The 20,000-nt window shown below is 45.7% G+C and overlaps 1 protein-coding gene across 2 annotated transcripts in view; it reads right to left on the bottom strand.

Annotated features, from left to right (window-relative positions):
• Positions 1-2,290: 2,290 nt before the first annotated feature.
• Positions 2,291-20,000, bottom strand: part of lars2 (leucyl-tRNA synthetase 2, mitochondrial) — an 80,416-nt gene continuing 62,706 nt past the window's right edge. For both annotated transcript variants that reach the window (XM_042107238.1, XM_042107239.1), the window contains 5 exons: positions 19,422-19,591; positions 17,425-17,502; positions 17,014-17,125; positions 10,255-10,382; positions 2,291-2,785 (listed from right to left, as the gene is read on the bottom strand). In XM_042107238.1, coding sequence (XP_041963172.1) covers positions 2,606-2,785; positions 10,255-10,382; positions 17,014-17,125; positions 17,425-17,502; positions 19,422-19,591 — 668 coding nt within the window. In that variant the 3' untranslated portion in view covers positions 2,291-2,605. The remainder of the gene's footprint in view (positions 2,786-10,254; positions 10,383-17,013; positions 17,126-17,424; positions 17,503-19,421; positions 19,592-20,000) is intronic.

Here is a 20,000-nt window from a genome sequence, read left to right as displayed (position 1 = left end):
TCTCAGATATAGTCATGCCAACATCTCTCTGTCTCTATGCACGCTTACCTGATAACACTCCACTGTGTTAGGGCCGAAGGCCAGGGACTAATAAAAGAGGCTAGAGGCTGCACCATTTTTGGATGTGAACTCAGGACTTCAGGACCCATACACACATAAACACACACACACACACGTCACAGTCACAAAGACTGCATTTACATAGAGGCATACAACAAACAAACAGATTAGCAAACAAACAAGTAGGTGTGTGTGTGTGGGCAACCCAAACCCACCCCAAAAAGAGCTGTTGTTATTTTCAGAGTGGTTTGACGAAAGCCCCTTTAAACAGGAATCTCTCTCGCACTCACACTCTCTCTCTCTCACACACACACACACACACACACAATGCGAGTGTGAAGTCAGCACACAATGCGAGTGTGAGTGTGAAGTCAGCAATAAACACTTCCTGCTTGCTGGTCCAAAGGCTTAATATAGCTCTGAGAGGAAGGTAGCAGTGCTGGACAGATCATGTCCCTGTGAATCACGCTCAGCTACGCAGGGTATGCCCCGTGTGTGTGAATCACGCTCAGCTACGCAGGGTATGCCCCGTGTGTGTGAATCACGCTCAGCTACTCAGAGTATGCTCTGTGTGTGTGTGTGAGAGATCTGAACATGATGAAAGGCCATTATAGTCAGACTCTGAGCTCTGAGACAGCTGAAAAGAATAGAATTTCAACTAGCAGAAGCTCCACAAGCTTCATTTCAAAAACAAAATTGTCGTTCTCCTGACTGCAATCTCTCACACCCTCACACACGTGCGCGACATGTTTGGTGTGATTATGGTAGTCATAAGGTGTTTGGCTAAGATAGTGTTAATTGAGCACTAATGATACACACATGCATATGCCCTTCCGTCATCACATCCACAGACACTCTTCAGATCGCTGTGGACTGCAGAGGTCCGGCTGTGTCCAGGCAGATCAGCTTGATCCACAGTGAGTCTGGAATTCAGAGTATCTGCATATATTTAAAGTACAAATTGAATGACCTATATGACCTTTTCAAACACTATTACTCTGAGTGGTGTCCACTTGTTGCATGCCAAACCTACAGCACCTCTTCCCTTAACGTTGCCGCAGTAACTACGTTTTGACTCGTTTGTCACTGGGGCTGGACACAGGCATGGTCTCTCTGTGGACACCATAGACTGTATATATAGAATAGTCTATGCTGGACACAGGCATGGTCTCTCTGTGGACACCATAGGCTGTATATATAGAACAGTCTATGGTGGACACAGGCATGGCAGCTCATTTGGAGCTCTGGGAGGTGAGAGAGATGTGGGTCAGCCCGGTTCCGTATCACGGGTGCCAGCTGGCTGCGGAGAGCTGTGGACAGTGGGGCGGTGTTCAGAGCCTGGTTTGATCCGGTCAGCTCACAGAGCTTTGGGAGCCGAGAGGGGCTGTGGGTCCACGTGGTTCCGGCTCATAGGCGCTCACAGGCTGAGGAGAGTTCTGGACCGGGTTTGATCCGGCCCAATCCAGTCCCATCTGGTGCTTGGCAGGGCAGGAGAGTGGAGTTGAGCTGCTGAGTCACAGTGGGACAGGACGAGGGAGACGCATTCCATCACACACACAACGCTAGCAGGCCTGGAGCTCATCTCACAGGAATGGATATGTGTGTGTGTGTGTGTGTGTTTGTATGTGTGCATGTGTCAATCAAAGGTTTGAGTGAGTGAGACAGTGAGAGCTTACTCTCATCTTCTATCTGACTCTGTGTGTGTGTGTGTGTGTATGTGTCAATCTGAAAGTTGGATTCTGAGAGCGAGTGCTCACTTCCATCTTCTATCTGAATCTGTGTGTGTGTGTGTGTGTGTGTGTGTGTAGGGTTAACATGAGTATATGGCCTGTTGTGGTTGCATGCATGTATCAGTGTGTATATGTGTGTTAAGTTGTGTATGGGCATGTGTCTGTATTTGTGGGAATGCCTACTTATTTTATAGGGGTGTGCACATGTACTTATGTGTGAGTATCCCTCCCTCCCTCTCTCTCTCTCTCTGTGTGTGTGTGTGTGTGTGTGTGTACCAACATGTCAACACAGGGATCATAACAACTCTGACCCACCAAGCTTCACTCACTAAAAACTCTTTTTATAGACCCCCCACCCTAACACACACACACACACACAGATGTAGCCCTGTGTGTTATAAGTATCCCTAAGTGTCTAAACACATGCGGGAACTCGGGAAAGTGACTCGAGGGGGGGGGGGGGCTTACAGGAAAATAAAGTCACACAGAAGACTGAGAGCCACTTTAGACAGCCATTTTAATTTCATGACGGACAGACCGAGGCTCTGGCCCGCCCTCTCCCTGGCTGGGCTATGAGCAGCAGGAGTCAACGCGAACACACACAAAGTAAAAAAAATAGACGTCTTTTTGTCTTCAGTTAAAAAAGAAAGGACAACAGCGTTCAGTGCACTCCAATCCCTGTTCATGGGTGGAGGAGATAAGAGGAGAGCAAAAGCCCATCTCCCGGATTCACTTCCGAGTCCACTTGAGTGACAGCGTAATCAGTCAATAAGGCATCTGTGCCCGCCTCACTCCTCCTCCATCTTAGCCCCGCCTCACTCCTCCACCAGGAAGTTGATGAGTGCTGTGCGGGGAGAGAGGATGGCCTTCTTGATGATGCGGTCGCCAAGGAGACGGACACCCAGGGGGCTGGCCAAGACCAACTCCCGGACCTGCTGGGCATCCTGGGCCACCTGGCGAGGCACAGACACACTCCCACACACCTTATTGTTGATCTGGAGCGGAGAGAGACAGAGGGAGGGAGAGAGAGAGAGAGAGAGAGAGAGAGAGAGAGGGAGAGAAAGAGAGAGGGAGAGAGAGAGACAGGCTTCAACGTCAGTTTATTGAACCAGTGTTTAAAGGACTAATGCTAAACACTTTTTAATTATTTCATAACATTCCCTAAGGTGCTTTTGTAAAGTCTTTTTATTTAGAAAATGCACTGGCTTGTTCTACATGCTCTGAAAACCCTGTAGGAAAAAACAGCCTTTTATTTTGACATTAAAACGTACATACACATGTTTGGCTTCGCTCTGATTGGCCACCAGCTTTAGGCATCTTCCAAGTGTATCGCTAAATTGGTGATTGCTATGGTTATTGCTATGACATGTTATTGGTTCAGATTGCAATGGATTTTCTAATTGCCATTGACCATTTCCTTTTGATGGCCATTACAGGCAGGGAGGGGAACAGTCCACTTTACAAAGCCCAGTCCGTCCCTAAGCCACATTGACATATCTTATTACAAAGCCCAGTACGTCCCCAAGTCATCGACATATCTGATTACAAAGCCTAGTAACGTTACTGTACGTCCCTAAGTCATCGACATATCTTATTACAAAGCCCAGTACGTCCTCATCATTCAACTTTTTTGTGTTTTCTAAAAAACCTGAAAAAAATGACTTATGCCATTATTTTAGGAAGGTGACGATGTCTTATTTCAAAGCCAACAATATTTTTTTTTTTCTGGCTTTATGACTCATTTCAATGACTTTCATATTATTGCACCATACAACATTTGCACATAGAACTTAATATACAATTCAGTTGTGTACAATTGTGTACTCATGTGCAGATGGAGAGAGAGAGGGAGAGAGGAGAGAGAGGAGAGAGAGAGGGAGGTGAGAGGGAAAGAGGAGGGAGAGAGGAGAGAGAGAGGAGAGAGAGAGAGAAGAGAGAGAGGGAGGAGAGAGAGAGAGGGAGAGAGGAGAGAGAGGAGAGAGAGAGGGAGGTGAGAGGGAAAGAGGAGGGAGAGAGGAGAGAGAGAGGAGAGAGAGAGAGAAGAGAGAGAGGGAGAGGGAGGAGAGAGGGAAGGAGGAGAGAGAGAGGGAGAGAGAGAGGGAGAGGAGAAACAGAGGGAGAGAGGGAGGGAGAACTGATGAGTAATTGTGAAGAGAAGGAGGCCAAGCTTTCAGTCTAAATGGCTGACCATCCTCCCACAAAGATTCACACACATTTCCACTCCTCTCCCTCTCTTTCTATACACACACTTTGCAGCTTCACAGCTTCGCTCCAGCCACAACTAACATAGCTCCCAGTCCTCTGTCTGGAGTATTGTGTTGTGGTCAGCATGAGAACACTTTCTACTCGTCAAATTGAGTCATCTGTAGCGCAAATATGGGTGGTGAAACTGTATGTGTGTGTGTGCGTGTGTATGTGTGTTAGGGATGTTACGTTTTGTGAATTTGAGACTTGTGCGTTCAACACCCATGTGTATATGTGTATATGTGTGTGTGTATCTTCGATGGTTTGTGAATTTGAGACTTGTGCGTTCAACACCCTTGTGAATTTGAGGATGTTATGCATGTATGAAAAATGAAAAGTAGAAACGAGGAGAAACACACCCAGTTTCAGTGTGAAAGTAATTGCTCTGAGCGGTGTGTGTGTGTGTGCACTCTCATTCTGACCACAACACCATGCTCCAGAGAGAGGACTGGGAGCTCAGCTGTGTTAGTTGTGGCTGAAGGGTAGCTCTGTGTGTGTGTGTGTGTGTGTGTGTAATGTTATAGATTTAATGATTATTTACATGAAAAGTCTGCATATTTGTGTATGTGCGCCTGTCTGTGTGTGCCCACTGGAGGTCCTGATTATATATGTGTGTGTCTTGTGTGGAGTACTCTCTCTCTCCCTCCCTCACTCCCTCTCTCTATCAGGCTGCGCTGCTCCAGTCTGTCATTAGGAGCCTGCAGTGGGCACACACACACACACACACACACACACACACACACGCTGGCCCTGAACAGGGTGTTCCTGCAGACCAGGACACCACACACGCCGCCCATCCCTATGCCACCTGCCACACCCATACTGCAGGGCTGCACCAGGGTGGAGGGCATTTGGTCTGCATCTGGCCATCTATGGTGGGTCTGGTCAGTGGGCACTGTGGTCTTTGGGGAGGAGTGGGGGCACATCTTCGGGGAATTACTTGGGTCAAAGGAACTCAATTTGACAACAGGTCCGCCTAGTTGGTCTCATCTCTCTGATTTTACCTCACCACACGATTTAAGGTGAGGAGAGTATCAGAGAGCTGAGACGCCTGTGTGTGTGTGTGTGTGTATGTGTATGCGCAGCTGACTCTCTAACACACCCACCACAGCTGGACACACACACACACACACACACACACACACACACACACACACACACACAAGAGCTGGACACACACACACACAATAGCTGGACACACACACACACACACACACACACACACACACAGATGCATCACACACACACACTCACACAGATGCATCACACACACACACAGATGCACACACACACACACACACACACACACACACACACACACACACACACACACACACACACACACACACAGAGAGAGAGAGAGAGAGAGTGAGAGACAGACAGAGTGTGACAAGGAGAGTGTGCTTCCCTGGACACAACTACAGTACATGCATGTGTGTCTGTGTACATGACACAACTCTCATCACCAGGACGGCCTGTCAGTGCCAACAGTGCCAACATTTAGTGTCTGCACAGCTGTTTTGTGCCTGCGCATGTACAAGCGAGATTTAAAACACAGCCTCAGAGAGAAATCTTTTTTCACACTATTTATCCATTTAGCAGCCACTTCCATGCAGAACCACTGGGAAGCAAATCAAGCAATTTTCCAGTATGCAGCTCCCTGGGAACAAAACGACAGAGCTAAACTACCGAACCACTACACCGACGAAACGAAACTTTAATGAGGATGATTATTTCATGCTTTAGCAAATCATAGCTGAAGGAGTCAATGGCAGATACCCATGGGGCATAACAACAACACTCTTCTAAACAAATTAGAGATATTATTTCAAACCCTGCCACTGAGTGATTGAGCTTATTATGCGTTGAGAGATATGTCTGCAACAGAAACAAAAAACTAGCAGACTTATAATGAATGTATTCGTACAGAGCAAATGCTTATGTTTTGGACTATGCTTAAGCCGGGACTATTTATGAAGTACTTATTGAGTCTAACCCCAGATCTGTGGGAGTGCTGCATGTTATGTTTATGTTAAGTATAATGCCTAATAGCAGAGCCTACATTTGGAACGCATTCACATAACACATAACTGATAGAGTGGAGGCTCATAACAGGCGTGCTTGACATTGCTTCTATCAATGTCAGTATATGAGTATGGTGTGTGTGTGTGTGTGTAAGGAAAATAGAAAGTGTGGATGAATCTGTGTGTGGACAGGTGTGCAGAGTGTGTGTGTGTGTGTGTGTGTGTGTGTGTGTGTGTGTGTGTGTGTGTGTGTGTGTGAGTGTGAGTGTGAGTGTGTGTGAGTGTGTGTGTGTGTGTGTGTGTGAGAGTGTGAGAAAGTGTTAGTAAGGGAGGAGAGGTTCAAGTTCATTCTGATCTCTTCAGTGGGGGTATTTCACAGGCTTTGATCCTGCGCAGCTGACTCTCTAACACACCCACCACAGCTAGACACACACACACACACACACACACACACACAAGAGCTGGACACACACACACACAATAGCTGGACACACACACACACACACACACACACAGATGCATCACACACACACACTCACACAGATGCATCACACACACAGATGCGCGCGCACACACACACACACACACACATATGAGGGGCCGTCTAGGCCTTAATTCATACTTGGTCTTACACACACCATCATAATCTTGCACATACACCACTATACTCATGCACACTCACTATTATAGTCATTTTACATGTATGTATGTGAAGGAGTATAGTAGTGAATGTGAGAGAGTATAGTAGTGTATGTGAAGGAGTATAGTAGTGAATGTGAGAGAGTATAGTAGTGTATGTGAGAGAGTAAAGAGTATAGTAGTGTATGTGAGAGAGTATAGTAGTGTATGTGAGAGAGTTTAGTAGTGTATGCGAGAAGGTATAGTAGTGAATGCAAGAGAGTATAGTAGTGAATGTGAGAGAGTATAGTAGTGTATGCGAGAGAGTATAGTAGTATATGTGAGAGAGTATAGTGGTGTGTGTGAGAGAGTTTGCATGAAACGGAAGGGAGTTTGCATGAAACGGAAGGAGTTTGCAGTAGTACTTTAATATTTAGTCACATAGGAGTTGGCTGATTTTTTCCTCGACCACTAGGTCTACACGAACATTGTTGACAGTGTATGTCCCGCCCCTTCCTTGATTTTAATTGGCTAGCTAGAGAGAAGTGACATTGACAAACCAATCAGGAACTGAGAAATCAAACTCCTTCTGTTTCATGCAAACTCTCACACACACCACTATACTCTCTCACATTCACTACTATACCTTCTCGCATACACTACTAAACTCTCTCGCATACACTACTAAACTCTCTCGCATACACTATTATACTCTCTCGCAAACACTACTAAACTCTCTCGCATACACTACTATACTCTCTTGCATACACTAGTATACTCTCTCGCATACACTACTAAACTCTCTCTCACATACACTACTATACTCTCTCACATACACTACTATAGTCTCTCACATATACTACTAAACTCTCTCACATACACTACTATACTCTCTCACATACACTACTATACTCTTTATTCTCTCACATTCACTACTATACTCCTTCACATACACTACTATACTCTCTCACATACACGACTATACCCTCTCATACATACATGTAAAATGACTATAATAGTGAGTGTGCATGAGTATAGTGGTGTATGTGCAAGATTATGATCGTGTGTGTAAGACCAAGTATGAATTAAGGCCTAGACGGCCCCTCATACACACACACACACACAAACATTCCTTAATGCCTGGAGACCCACGCCTGGAATTCCTCAGTATTGCACAGTGTTCAGGACATAGCTTTAATGAATGTGTAGCCAGCGGTCCTGAGGAACTAGAGGCCCTGACCTTGACGCACGCACGCACGCACGCACGCACGCACGCACGCACGCACGCACACGTTCGTTACGGCTGGCCTTTGGAGAAGCCTCATTACAGGGGATCAGTCATTCTCTGCATTCCAGCTATTCCAGAATAGACACACAACTCATTCCTTACCACAAACACTTTAGCAAAACAAAATGTACCTGTGTGTGTATGTGACTGTGTGTGTGTGTGTGTGTGTGTGTGTGTGTGTATATATATGACTGTGTGTGTGTGTGTGTGTGTGTGTGTGTGTGTGTGCCAAAGAGCTTCATGTATGGGATATGGGCATTGTGCTGACATCCATAAAGAGCCTTCAGACTGACAGATGGAGCATACCTTCACCAGGCAACCGGGTCAGGGATGATTAAAGCTGGGAGATGTGCTGGAATCTCTGCTGTGGGGTGTGTGTGTGTGTGTGTGTGTGTGTGTGTGTGTGTGTGTGTGTGTGTCATATGAGAGGCCTGCCAGTGAGTCACACCCTGTTGAAGGTAATCTGATGATGGAGGGGTTATTTTACTCACACACACACACACTCACGCACGCACGCACGCACGCACGCACGCACGCACGCACGCACGCACGCACGCACGCAAACACACACACCCACACACGGAAGCATATGAAAGATTGTATGCAGTGAGGTGAAAATGAAAGAATGAATGAAGGAATGCACACCCTTTCTTCCAAGGAATTCCACTTCTAAGCCTCTTTCTCTCACACATGCCATATACCACACACACTCTCACACACCAATCATAGTGTAGGCACCAGTATAACAGACCAGGCTACACAGCACACCTGCAGAGAGATGTATCGCACCTGAGAGACACCTGTGGTATCACTGTAAGACATATCGGCAGTCTGCCCAGCAGCATGGTATAGGACTCGTCGTTCACTTCACTTCACCGTCCCTGGAAAACTGTGAGACTCTCAGCTCAACTCAACTCTCAATATGATTGACGGAGGGGGAGGGGGTGTTGGTGGAGTTTAGGTGTTCCTGGGTGCTGTGTTTTGCAAATGCTGGCTGTCCCAGTAGCACATAGACAGTGAAGTTGCATTCTGGCGTGCATCATCTTGACGGTTAGACAGTGAATGAGTGTGTGCTGAGTTGAAGGGGCCAGTGGCCGAGGGGTGGTCTTGGTACACAACTGGGCCACATCAGGGCTGACCTTAGACACACTTAGGGCTAGTCCACACGTACCAAACTGATATTTTTTCCCTCTGTCTTCCCTGGAACCGTATCAAAAATATTTGCGTCCAAATGGATCCACGACTCCACACGTTACTTCATATCCCAGGCCTGTAGGTGGCACTGTTTCTGTTACAGAAATTCACCAAAGCTTGCCCGCTGTAGGCTATACAAACAGACAGAATAGGCTACGACGAAAATGGCTAGTGCAAGGAAACCAAAATTGTTAGTGTGGACTGATAGTTAATTGTCAACTGTAGTCACCGCAAGTGCATAGGCTACTAAACACTAGGCCTACCCAAGATCTAGGCTATTCCGTCGCCAAATTTATAATATTGCTATAATACCTTCGTTAGTAACAGTCAATACTTTTGCCTGCATCAAATCGCGCATTCACATTTAGTGTGCATCTACCATAGGCTTAACATGAGTTCTAAGCATCTTTGTATGCTCATATCTGACTTCACTAGACTATGAATGCATTTATTTATGTTGTTGTTGTTTATGTTAACACATGTAAAATAAATGGCACTACACCGGCACTGGGACACCGGCACTACGCACAAATTAATTTAAACTTACACCGCACTTCCCTAATAACTTCTGACTAGTTCTCTCGCGTCACTGACAGTAGCTAGAATGCATCAAGAAAACACAGGAAAAATACTGTTCAGTCCACCAAGTCATGATAAGCTATTGGCGCTGCGCAGCACCAGTTGTGATATTTATCCTACTGAGTGTAATCGTAGGTAATGTCATGTATGAAAACTAGTATTGTTAGGCAATACTATAAGTGTCAAGTCCAGGGCAGCTGAGGTGTGGCGATGACATCATCAATACGCAAGTATGTGGTTTCGCCATCCAAACAAACTCGCAAGGGCTACAGTTTCAGATTTTTCCACCCTGGGACCAGGTTTTAAAAAAGTGCGGTTTTGGGCAGTGCGTACAGGATTTGTTTGGATGATCGGCCAAAACTATGCAAAACCTGTGCGTTTAACCCAAAAAGCGTGATGTAGTCTTGGGTATGTGTATGTGTGTGTGTGTGTGTGTGTGTGTGTGTGTGTGTTTGTTTGTGTATGTGTGAGTGTGTATGTGTGTGTGTGCGTATGCGTGTGTGTTGTGTGTTCTCACCCTCACTGCCACCTCCAGAGTATCAGGAGTCTCCAGGTACTGGGGGTCTATAGTGGGCCAGGCCTGCTGCAGCACATTCCCCCCCTCACACAGCAGCTTACACTGAGGGTTCCTCACTCCACACAGACCTGAGGAGAGAGAGAGAGAGAGAGAGAGAGAGAGAGAGAGAGAGAGAGAGAGAGAGAGAGAGAGAGAGAGAGAGAGAGGGAGAGAGAGATGAATAGAGAGAGAAAGAGAGAGATAGGGAGAGAGAGAGAGAGAGAGAGAGAGAGAGAGGGAGAGACTTTGACTTTTAAAACCCCTTTTATTGAACCATTGCATGGATCAAAAAACACCTTAACTTATTGAGTGCCAAAAACGTAATATTACGTTTTTCCTTCCCATGTGTTGAGTGCCAAAAATGTAATATTACGTTTTTAGCTTTTTTTTTTAATTACGAAACTAGACACTCTAACACACCTTATATGTGATTTTGGGAACTCTGTGATTAATGGAAATGAAATATATGACGATCGAAAACTCATGAAAACGCACAATCTGGACATTTTATCTGGACATTTTATCATAACTCGGTTGCCGCTTTGGGTCGAATCAGTGACGCATGCACGTCAGATCAAAACCAGGCCATTTTCGTGGGTCTATCACTAGGTGGCAGTCTCGCCAGGTCTCGCTGATCACTTCCCGGAAAGTTTACACAAGTAAGTAACAGGCAACACTTCATATTTCATAAAAGACGTTATATCTCCATTTCTAGAAAAAAAATAGCGATTTTGATGAAAACTAGCCACTGTTTAGCTTGGGATTTATCAGGAACAGAGGCGTGTAGAAATACACGGTTTGCACCCACATAGAGCTTAAAGTCTCACCTTTTAAACGAGCCATTGTATGTGTTCATAGCTATAACACAGAATATGCTGTGGCTGTACAAAAATCCTCAACAATGGTCTAGATTGCTGGCACTCTAGGACAAAGCTCCCGAAAACAGCTTGGCATTCAATGAGTTAAAACACTACAGTATAGCCCCCCCTCCCCCAACCCCCCAGTCCCCATGGCATCACCACATAAATGCCAAGGCCACATCAGTAATGGAGACCAGACCCTTGTCAGTACACCATTTCTGTGAGAAATGAGCCACACTGTCTGAAACTTTAAAGAAAGCATATTCAACCCTAACCCTTGATTCCACCAAAGCTTTAAACATGTCCACAAGGTTGACAATCTGGCCCTCCTCCTCCAACCGATTTCCCTTGCATATTGCCAGTTTTGCTTGGCCGATCAAGAAGTTCATGAAGGTGATGAGCGAGAGAGAGAGGGAGAGAGAGAAGGAGAGAGAGAGAGAGAGAGAGAGAGAGAGGGAGAGAGAGAGAGGGAGAGAGAGATAGAGATAGAGAGGGAGAGAGAGGGAGAGAGAGAGAGAGAAAGAGAGTGTGAGTTTATTTATCTTTATTTATCTAAGTTCAAATCTATACATAGACATTTTTTTCCATGTGTTCTTCTGTGATTGATTGAATTCCAATCTGAATTTTGAGGAAGTGAGGGGTAAAGGGAAATAATAGAGAAGAGAAGAAGAGAATGAATAGAGAAGAGAAGAAAGGAGAAATAGAGAAGAGAAGAAGCTGTTTAGAGACGATGGGGTTTCATGTTTAATTCCACTAATAAATCTCTGACTGGAATAACAATATTGAACAACAATATTGGGTCAATATTGAACAACAAAATTGGAATAACAATATTGAACAACAATATTGAATAACAATATTTCTTGAATTTCCCCTGGGGATCAATAAAGTATCTATCTATCTATCTATCTATCTATTGTTACAGGAGAAAAACAGAGAGGGTGGGAGTAGAATAAAAATGAACAGAGGAGTGATAAAGGTGAAAAAAGAACGAATGAAGAAAGGGAAAGAGGAGTGGAAGAGCAGGGAGAATAAGCATCTTATTACTCAGTGTCTAATATACTCTCTAAAACTGATAGTTCCGGCCCGTTCGCCAGTTCGCGTTCGATGCCGTTGTAAACATACACCTTGACCGCATTCCGTTCTATATTACTACGCTACCATAACTTACAATATACAAACATAAGTTACAATACATACAATATACATACAAAAGTTAAAGTAGCTGCGTCTCGACGTTACTTGGCAACCATTCAGATAGAGGAAATATATTTCTTGGCGGAAGAATGATTATCTATGAACAAATCGTTACATTTCTCGTTGCTTTGCCTTTACTTTATGAAACTTTGCCAGGTATTTATAGCAACAATTTTAGAAAAACTAGCGCGTCGTGCCTAACAACACCCCTTAGCTGTTGTAGAATCAGCGTAACCTAGGGACTCGAGGGGCTTATTGCTTATTGCTAAGTATATGTCATCACTGCGCTCGCAATTGGCCTCAATAATCTTCCTCAGAAATCTGAGGCAACAAGGCGGCAGGCGAGAACAAGAGAGAGTGATACACTCACACACACACACACAGTCACACACACAAACACTCACACTTACACTTACACACAAACTTACACACACACACACACACACACACACACCAGAAAAGTGCTCAGAATAGTCCACAGCTTTTGTTTTTCTCAACTCAAGAGGATACAAATACCCAGGCCAGGCTAGGAGACTCCATAAAACAAACCTGTGTGTGTGTGTGTGTAGGTGTGTGTGGGTGTGTGTGTGTACGTATGAACCACACAAAGCCCTCAGGAAGGATGTGTGCTTCCCTCAACCTCGAGTGTGTGTATGAGAGATAGAGGGAAAGTCTCTGTATGCCTGCTAAGCATTCCTGGCCAGCCAAACTCACATGATATAAACACACACACACACACACACACACACACACACACACACACACACACACACACACACACACACACACACACACACCTCTTTCTAGGCGTGGGAATCCCTGAGGTGCAATTCCACATGATCCTGCGTTTTTTATGAGCTTGCGTAAGGCATATTAACACACACACACACACACACACGCACACACACACACACACACACACACACAAACACGTGAGGAGCACAAACTCATACATACAGTATGCATCACAGACTTAACTCGACTATAACAATGTAACACATGTAAAGACATACGCATGTACATCCAGGAACACACTGTAACCATGATAGACACAAACATATGGAGCGCACTGCATATGCACAAAACAAAGAAACACACACACCAATTTCTTTCAGTTTTGCTGTTTGGCTATCAGTCAGGATGTTGGCTTGGGTCGTAGGACAGAGCAGAGTTCTCTCTGTGTGCGTGCGTGTGTCTGTGTGTGTGTGTGTGCATATGTGTATGTGTGTGTGTGTGTGTGTGTGTGTGTGTACTGTATGTGTGTGTGTTTATGTGTGTGTTTGCGTGTGTGTGTGTGTGTGTTTGCGCATGCGTGTGTGTGTGTGTGTTTGCGTATGTATGTGTGTGTGTGTGTGTCTGTATCTGTATGTCCATATGTGTGCGCATGTGTACGTATGTGTGCATGTGTGCGCGTGTGTGTGTGTGTTTGTGTGTGTTTGTATGTGCATGTGCATGTGTGTGTTTGCGCACATTGGGGAGCTTGTTTTTGTGGCTCTCTGACAATAGCTGGATGTGATCGGTGGGGGTAGCTGCATGCGTCCACATTTAGCTGGTCGCATCCCTTGGCCACTCCTCCCCCCTCCTCCACAGCATATCAACAGCTACGGACTGACCCTCTCAAATCAGCCCTGCTGAATACACACCAGCAGGCATGCCAGTCCAGCCTCACTGAGTGGGAGCGTGTGTGTGTGTGTGTGTGTCTGCCCCCATGTTCATGTTCACTGGCTGCAGCAATTTGAGCTAGGTAGCACTGACTGTTTTTTACGTTTGTTTTGTACCGACAATACTTGGTGACCTCGAGAAACAGAGACATATGTGAAAAATAGGTAGGGCTGATCAGGACAAAGCCCATAGTGTGGCCTAGGTAGGACTGATTAGGACAGAGCCCATAGTGTGGCCTAGGTAGGACTGATAGGTAGGGCTGATCAGGACAGAGCCCATAGTGTGGCCTAGGTAGGGCAGATCAGGACAGGGCCCATAGTGTGGCCTAGGTAGGGCTGATCAGGACAGGGCCCATAGTGTGGCCTAGGTAGGGCTTATCAGGACAGGGCCCATAGTGTGGCCTAGGTAGGGCAGATTAGGACAGGGCCCATAGTGTGGCCTAGGTAGGGCTGATCAGGACAGGGCCCATAGTGTGGCCTAGGTAGTAGGGATCGACCAATTATTGGCCTGGCCGATTATTAGGGCCGATATTTAGCATTTTTATAATAATTGGTATCGGTCATTTTTTCCACCGATAAGCCGATATTGAAATGGATAAAGAATGAAACGCGCTACTTTGTCTGTAAAGCGTCTCTCACTCCCTGCATTTGCTACTCTGTCGTCAAGAGCATTGTCCTGCCCACTACACCGTCTGATTTGTTAGTTAGTACGAATGCAGCCAATCAGGATCGAAGACTGAACACAGACAAAGTTTAGGATTCTCACTGAGGCGGACTGTAGACTGGGCTTCAGCTGTACGGAGCTATTTTTCGAAGGTAAGGAAGGTAGCCTACATTGCTGAAGTTGCAATGAATCACAATCATCTACACTGAAGTTACAAAAACACCACTTTGTAAGCTATTGTCTCTTTGATCCGGATCAATAAGTAAAGCACCCACTTCCTTCATTTAGCGAATTCCCGATTGATGCTGTTTAGTTAGCCTACAAACTCGGGTGCTGCGTGTCAGGAGTTCTCTGCCTCCGCCTCGTTCATTAATTGTGAATAACGGGACACCACGGCGGACATAGTACAGACAAGTCCTAAATTATGCGATAGCGAACGTCAAAAAGTCTAATTGCTCCTTTTTGAAACGGACTGTCAGAAAAGACAACATGCACCCAGGGCCAGCCGTAGGCCTAATTTAATCCGACCTGAACTAAATCGTGTCCTGAGTTTTAGGCTCTCAAAAGTGTAGCTTGTAGCCTACACATGGACACAAATACTTAAATAGCCTAAGAACTATTTTAAAACTGTTTTGTTAAACTATTCAACCGTAACACTTGCCATCACACATGCACCTCTTCCTCTCCCTCTCTCGTGCACTCACACACACGATGGCAAAGCATCCTCTTTGTGACAGGTCCCTTAACAAGCACATAGCCCATTGTGTAGGCCTAGTCTATGAAAATAATTGCTATTACTTAGCTCTTGGATTAACATGATACACAGGATTTACACTTGCAAGTGATGCAAGTTTATAGACAATTGTGTATCAAAAGAAGAACGAAAAGTTTGCATAATTAAATGCTTTTGAATAAATTTTTTGCAGCATATCGGCTTTACTACCTACCCCCCTTTTTGACAACTGACATATCGGTTTTACATATTGGTTATCGGCCTCCTGTTTTGGTAATAATTGATATCGGTATCGGCCCTGAAAAAAACATATCGGTCTACTAGGTAGGCCTGATCAGGGCTGCAAGGCATGATATGGAGCTTCACATATGGATATGGGCTTCCCTTCACAGGTGAAACGAGGGCTAATGGTTGTACCACAGGGAATTCTGGGGAAAGGGGTGGAGGGCAGGAGAAGAGAGGACAGCTACAGCGAACACACACACACACACACACACACACACACACACACAGACACACACACACACACACACACACACTCACACACACACACACACACACACACACACACACACACACACACACACAGACACACACACACACACACACACACTCACACACACACACACACACACACAGACACACACACACACACACACACACACAGACACAAAACAAGCTATCCATGGGTGAATGCATAAACCAACACAACTACACAACAAATGTGTACACATAATGCAGAGGCACCTATGCACACACCAACAAATACAATACCCACAAATGCATGCACACAAGCACGAGACTCAGACACACACACAGTTTCACACAAAGTGTTTATCTGAAGCTAGACAGTACTGAAGTAAAAACACGTATGAGTCAGAGTTCATAGGTCACTCTCCGTAGCCCTCCACCAGCCTTCCTGCAGCATACTGTCCACTCTTCACTCTTCCCTCCCTCCACCTCTCTCTCTCTCTCTCTCTCTCCCCCTTTCCCACGTAAGTGTTACGCAATAGTACAGGCTGATCTCACCAAGCATTTTTTTGAAAGAAACTTGTGTCTGGATGTGAAGAGAATCCATGCAGCAATGCCAACTAAAACACACACAGTCAAGATCACAAATCACACACGTGGACACACACACACACACACACACACACTCACAGAGACACACACACACACTCACAGACAGACAGACAGACACACACACACTCACAGACAGACAGACAGACACACACACACTCACAGAGACACACACAGACACACATACACCAGCTCTAGTAGTGCTTCTCTCCTGCCTTTTTCTTCATTAATAATCTTTTTTTCCCATAATCCCTTCTGTCACCCCTGTCTGTCTCAGTGAGAAGGCCACTGGGTAATCTACTCCTGCTAATGATGGAGGTGCATCCCACCCATGCAGCACTCATCATGTTGCTTTGCCTCCACTGTGTAACAGCCACCACACCCACTCACCACACCGGCTCTTACCTCCCATCTCTAAAAATGTTCTTCCTATCGTGTCATCCATGCTTTTCTCCACCTCAGTTGACAATCAACACACACACACACACACACACACACACACACACACACACAGGTGAGTCTCACCTGTCCAGAGTTCTGAGGCCAGGTGGGGGGCCATTGGTGCAGTCATCACACAGAGAGCAGCCAGCGCCTCCTCAAACTCCACACTGTGTAGAATCACACCAGCACTTGCTTGCTGGAGGGATGGAGAGAGAGAGAGAAAAAGAGAAAGCGAGAGTGAGAGAGAGAAAGAAATAAAGAGAGTGAGACAGATGGGGAGAGAGAAAGAAAGAAAGAGAGAGAGAGAGATAGAGAGAGAGAGAGATAGAGAGAGAGAGAGTGAGAGGGGGAATGGAGGGAGAGGAGAGATCGTTACAAAATGTGTAGGCTATTATCTCTTTCCTGACAAATAAAAACATACATAAATACACACAAACACTTACATTAACACACACACATACAAATGAACATGAACATAAACACACACAGACTCACGGCGAGTGTGTTGCTCAGGCCCATGAGGCGAGAGATAGCAGCGTTCAGCAGGAAGTCCTCTGTGAAGTGACCTGTGACCTGGAAATAGAACATCACGCAGCAGTTACAGTCAACACCACTGCCCCTTTTCTCTCTCTCTCTCTCTCACACACACACACACACACACACACACACACACACACACACACACACATGTATACAAGCGTATGCGCTCCCATTTTTAACCTGCATTTAAAGATATATGTCCTGGAAAATTCACTTGCTTAATATCCCTAAACATTAACCAAAGTGGTTGTTAACCTGCAAGGTTGGCTTTGAGACCAGCTGCATCACTGCATGCCAGCTCCCCAACAACACAGAGTCCAGCCGGGAATGTACCCCCCTTCCCAAACATGTGAATGTAACGCTTGGCATTCTGGGAAGGGTGGGGTTCAGCTCTGGAGTTTTAGCAAGCGAGGGAAGTGCGTATATGTGGGTGTTTGTGTGAGTGTGTAAATGAGAGTGTGTGTGTGAGAGAGAACAATAGCGAGAATGTGTTGGCGTGTGGGAGATATTTATAATGTGTAAAGTCGATGGTGCTAATCTTATTTCCCTATACCCCCTCAACCTTGTCTGTCGATCTGGTGGTAGGTTTTGAGTTACAACGCGGCTCTCTTTTGATCAGAAAGCAGTGTCGGGCACTCAGAGTGTGTGTGAGTGTGTGTGGGACATGACCGGACCTCTTTACACAACACACAGGAATCCAGAGGAGGCAGAGCTGACCTGACTCTGACCTTTGCAAGGACGCTGACACACACATTCACACATGATCAATAACCAGGCCAATCACATGACTTCGGCTCAGAGACGTGAGGAAACCGGCCGCTGGGCTGGACAAACTGATGGAGACATGACTGACCTTGGGACAGACACCTCCGACAACACGACAAATCCCTGTGCTTGTATATTTCCTTTGAAAGAGAAATACTGTATGTGTTCTCTGTGTACAAAATTGCAGATGCGCTTTATTCAAAAATGTTGATCATAGAGAGAGAGATGTGTCAGAAATGTGTCATTTCAGCTGTCACCTTTAGCTGTCACCTTACTGAACATAAGACATATTAAATTCCTAAACCATTTATGGGTTTTCATTCCATATTTCAGGTGTGGATTGATGTCACTTCTATTCACAATACTTGCAAAAGTGCAAAAGAGATGGGAACAACTAACAACAGTCCAAGGTCTAAAAGAAAGAGGTGAATACTGATCAACATGGAACTGATTTTTACAAGTTTTCAATAAGTGACAGTCACTTAGTCCGAGTGTTACAGGATGGTGGTGTTAGTGACACCTAGTGGACAAACTGAAGATGACATCTTGCTGTTCAGGTGCTGAGAATGCAATTGATGTCACACACTATGCTAATGGAAAAATCTATTCTTCATTTCCGTAAAACACACCCCAATCAATCGGTCAGCACTAGTGACTGTGTGAGTGGAGAGGAGCAGAGTGTTATTTCTGGCCAGGAGCTCGCTCCGTCAGCCCTGACTGGCCTGGAGCCCGCTGGAGCCCCAGGGACTTAACCGTCCAGTGGACATAGTCCCTCATCCCGCCATCCCACTTAACACAGGCCCCCGATCAATGCAACAGAGAACATGGGGGTGTGCGTGTGTGTGTGTGTGTGTGTGGGGGGGGGGGGGGGGGGGGGTGGGGGTTGTGGAGCTATAAAAGGATTGAACTGAAAGCTTTGTGTATCAGTTACTGACTCCTCACTACTCTTGAAGAACAGACTGGAGATAGAGAGAGAGAGAGATAGAGAGAGAGAGAGAGAGAGAAAGAGAGATGTAGAAATATAGCACACATGTAAACGTCATTCAGACAGACCAAACACATTAAGTTACACTGAGATTGCTATAACGGTATTAAATGTGTACAGATCCTGCTGATTACTCTGGCACATACTGTGTATCTGGTCATATTGAGTTTGATTTGATTGGCTGAGTGCAATATAAGCTTACTTCCTGGATGGCGTAGTTTTTGCTCTCCCAGATCTTGTGGGCAGCGGTCCGCTCCCGCTTGTTGAGGGTGGAAGGGTCAGGGGTCCCACCGGCCTGTCGGGCCTCACGTAGCTTAGTGACCAGTGACCAGAGACGAGACTGCCAACGCAACACGCCAGGGAGGGCGTCGGCTGGGTGGGAAAACACAGACACATGTGCACGCACGCACACACACACACACACACACACACGCGCAGACACACATGTGCACGCATCCACGCACGCACGCACGCACGCACGCACGCACACACACACACGTTTTTAATACAAGGATACAAGGATACAAGGAAGTTTATTGTCACATGCATATAGTTACTGGAAGTAAGAAATGCAGTGAAATTATGTCTGGTGTCAGCCTATTTGTGCATTAATGGGTGCTGAGTAGTGAATGAGTGCAAAGTCAGTATAGTGTGAGTTCAGAGTTCGGATGGCCTGGGGATAAAAACTTCTCCTGAGTCTCTCAGTTCTGGCTTTGTGACTACATAGGCGTCTTCTTGATTTCAGCGGTAGGAATAATCCATTGTTAGGATGAGAAGAGTC

The sequence above is a fragment of the Alosa sapidissima genome, chromosome 10 (genome assembly GCF_018492685.1).
Source record: "Alosa sapidissima isolate fAloSap1 chromosome 10, fAloSap1.pri, whole genome shotgun sequence".
NCBI classification, from domain to species: domain Eukaryota; kingdom Metazoa; phylum Chordata; class Actinopteri; order Clupeiformes; family Clupeidae; genus Alosa; species Alosa sapidissima.
Note: the sequence above shows the minus strand (reverse complement) of the source record. Positions and strands in the feature narration are given on the sequence as shown.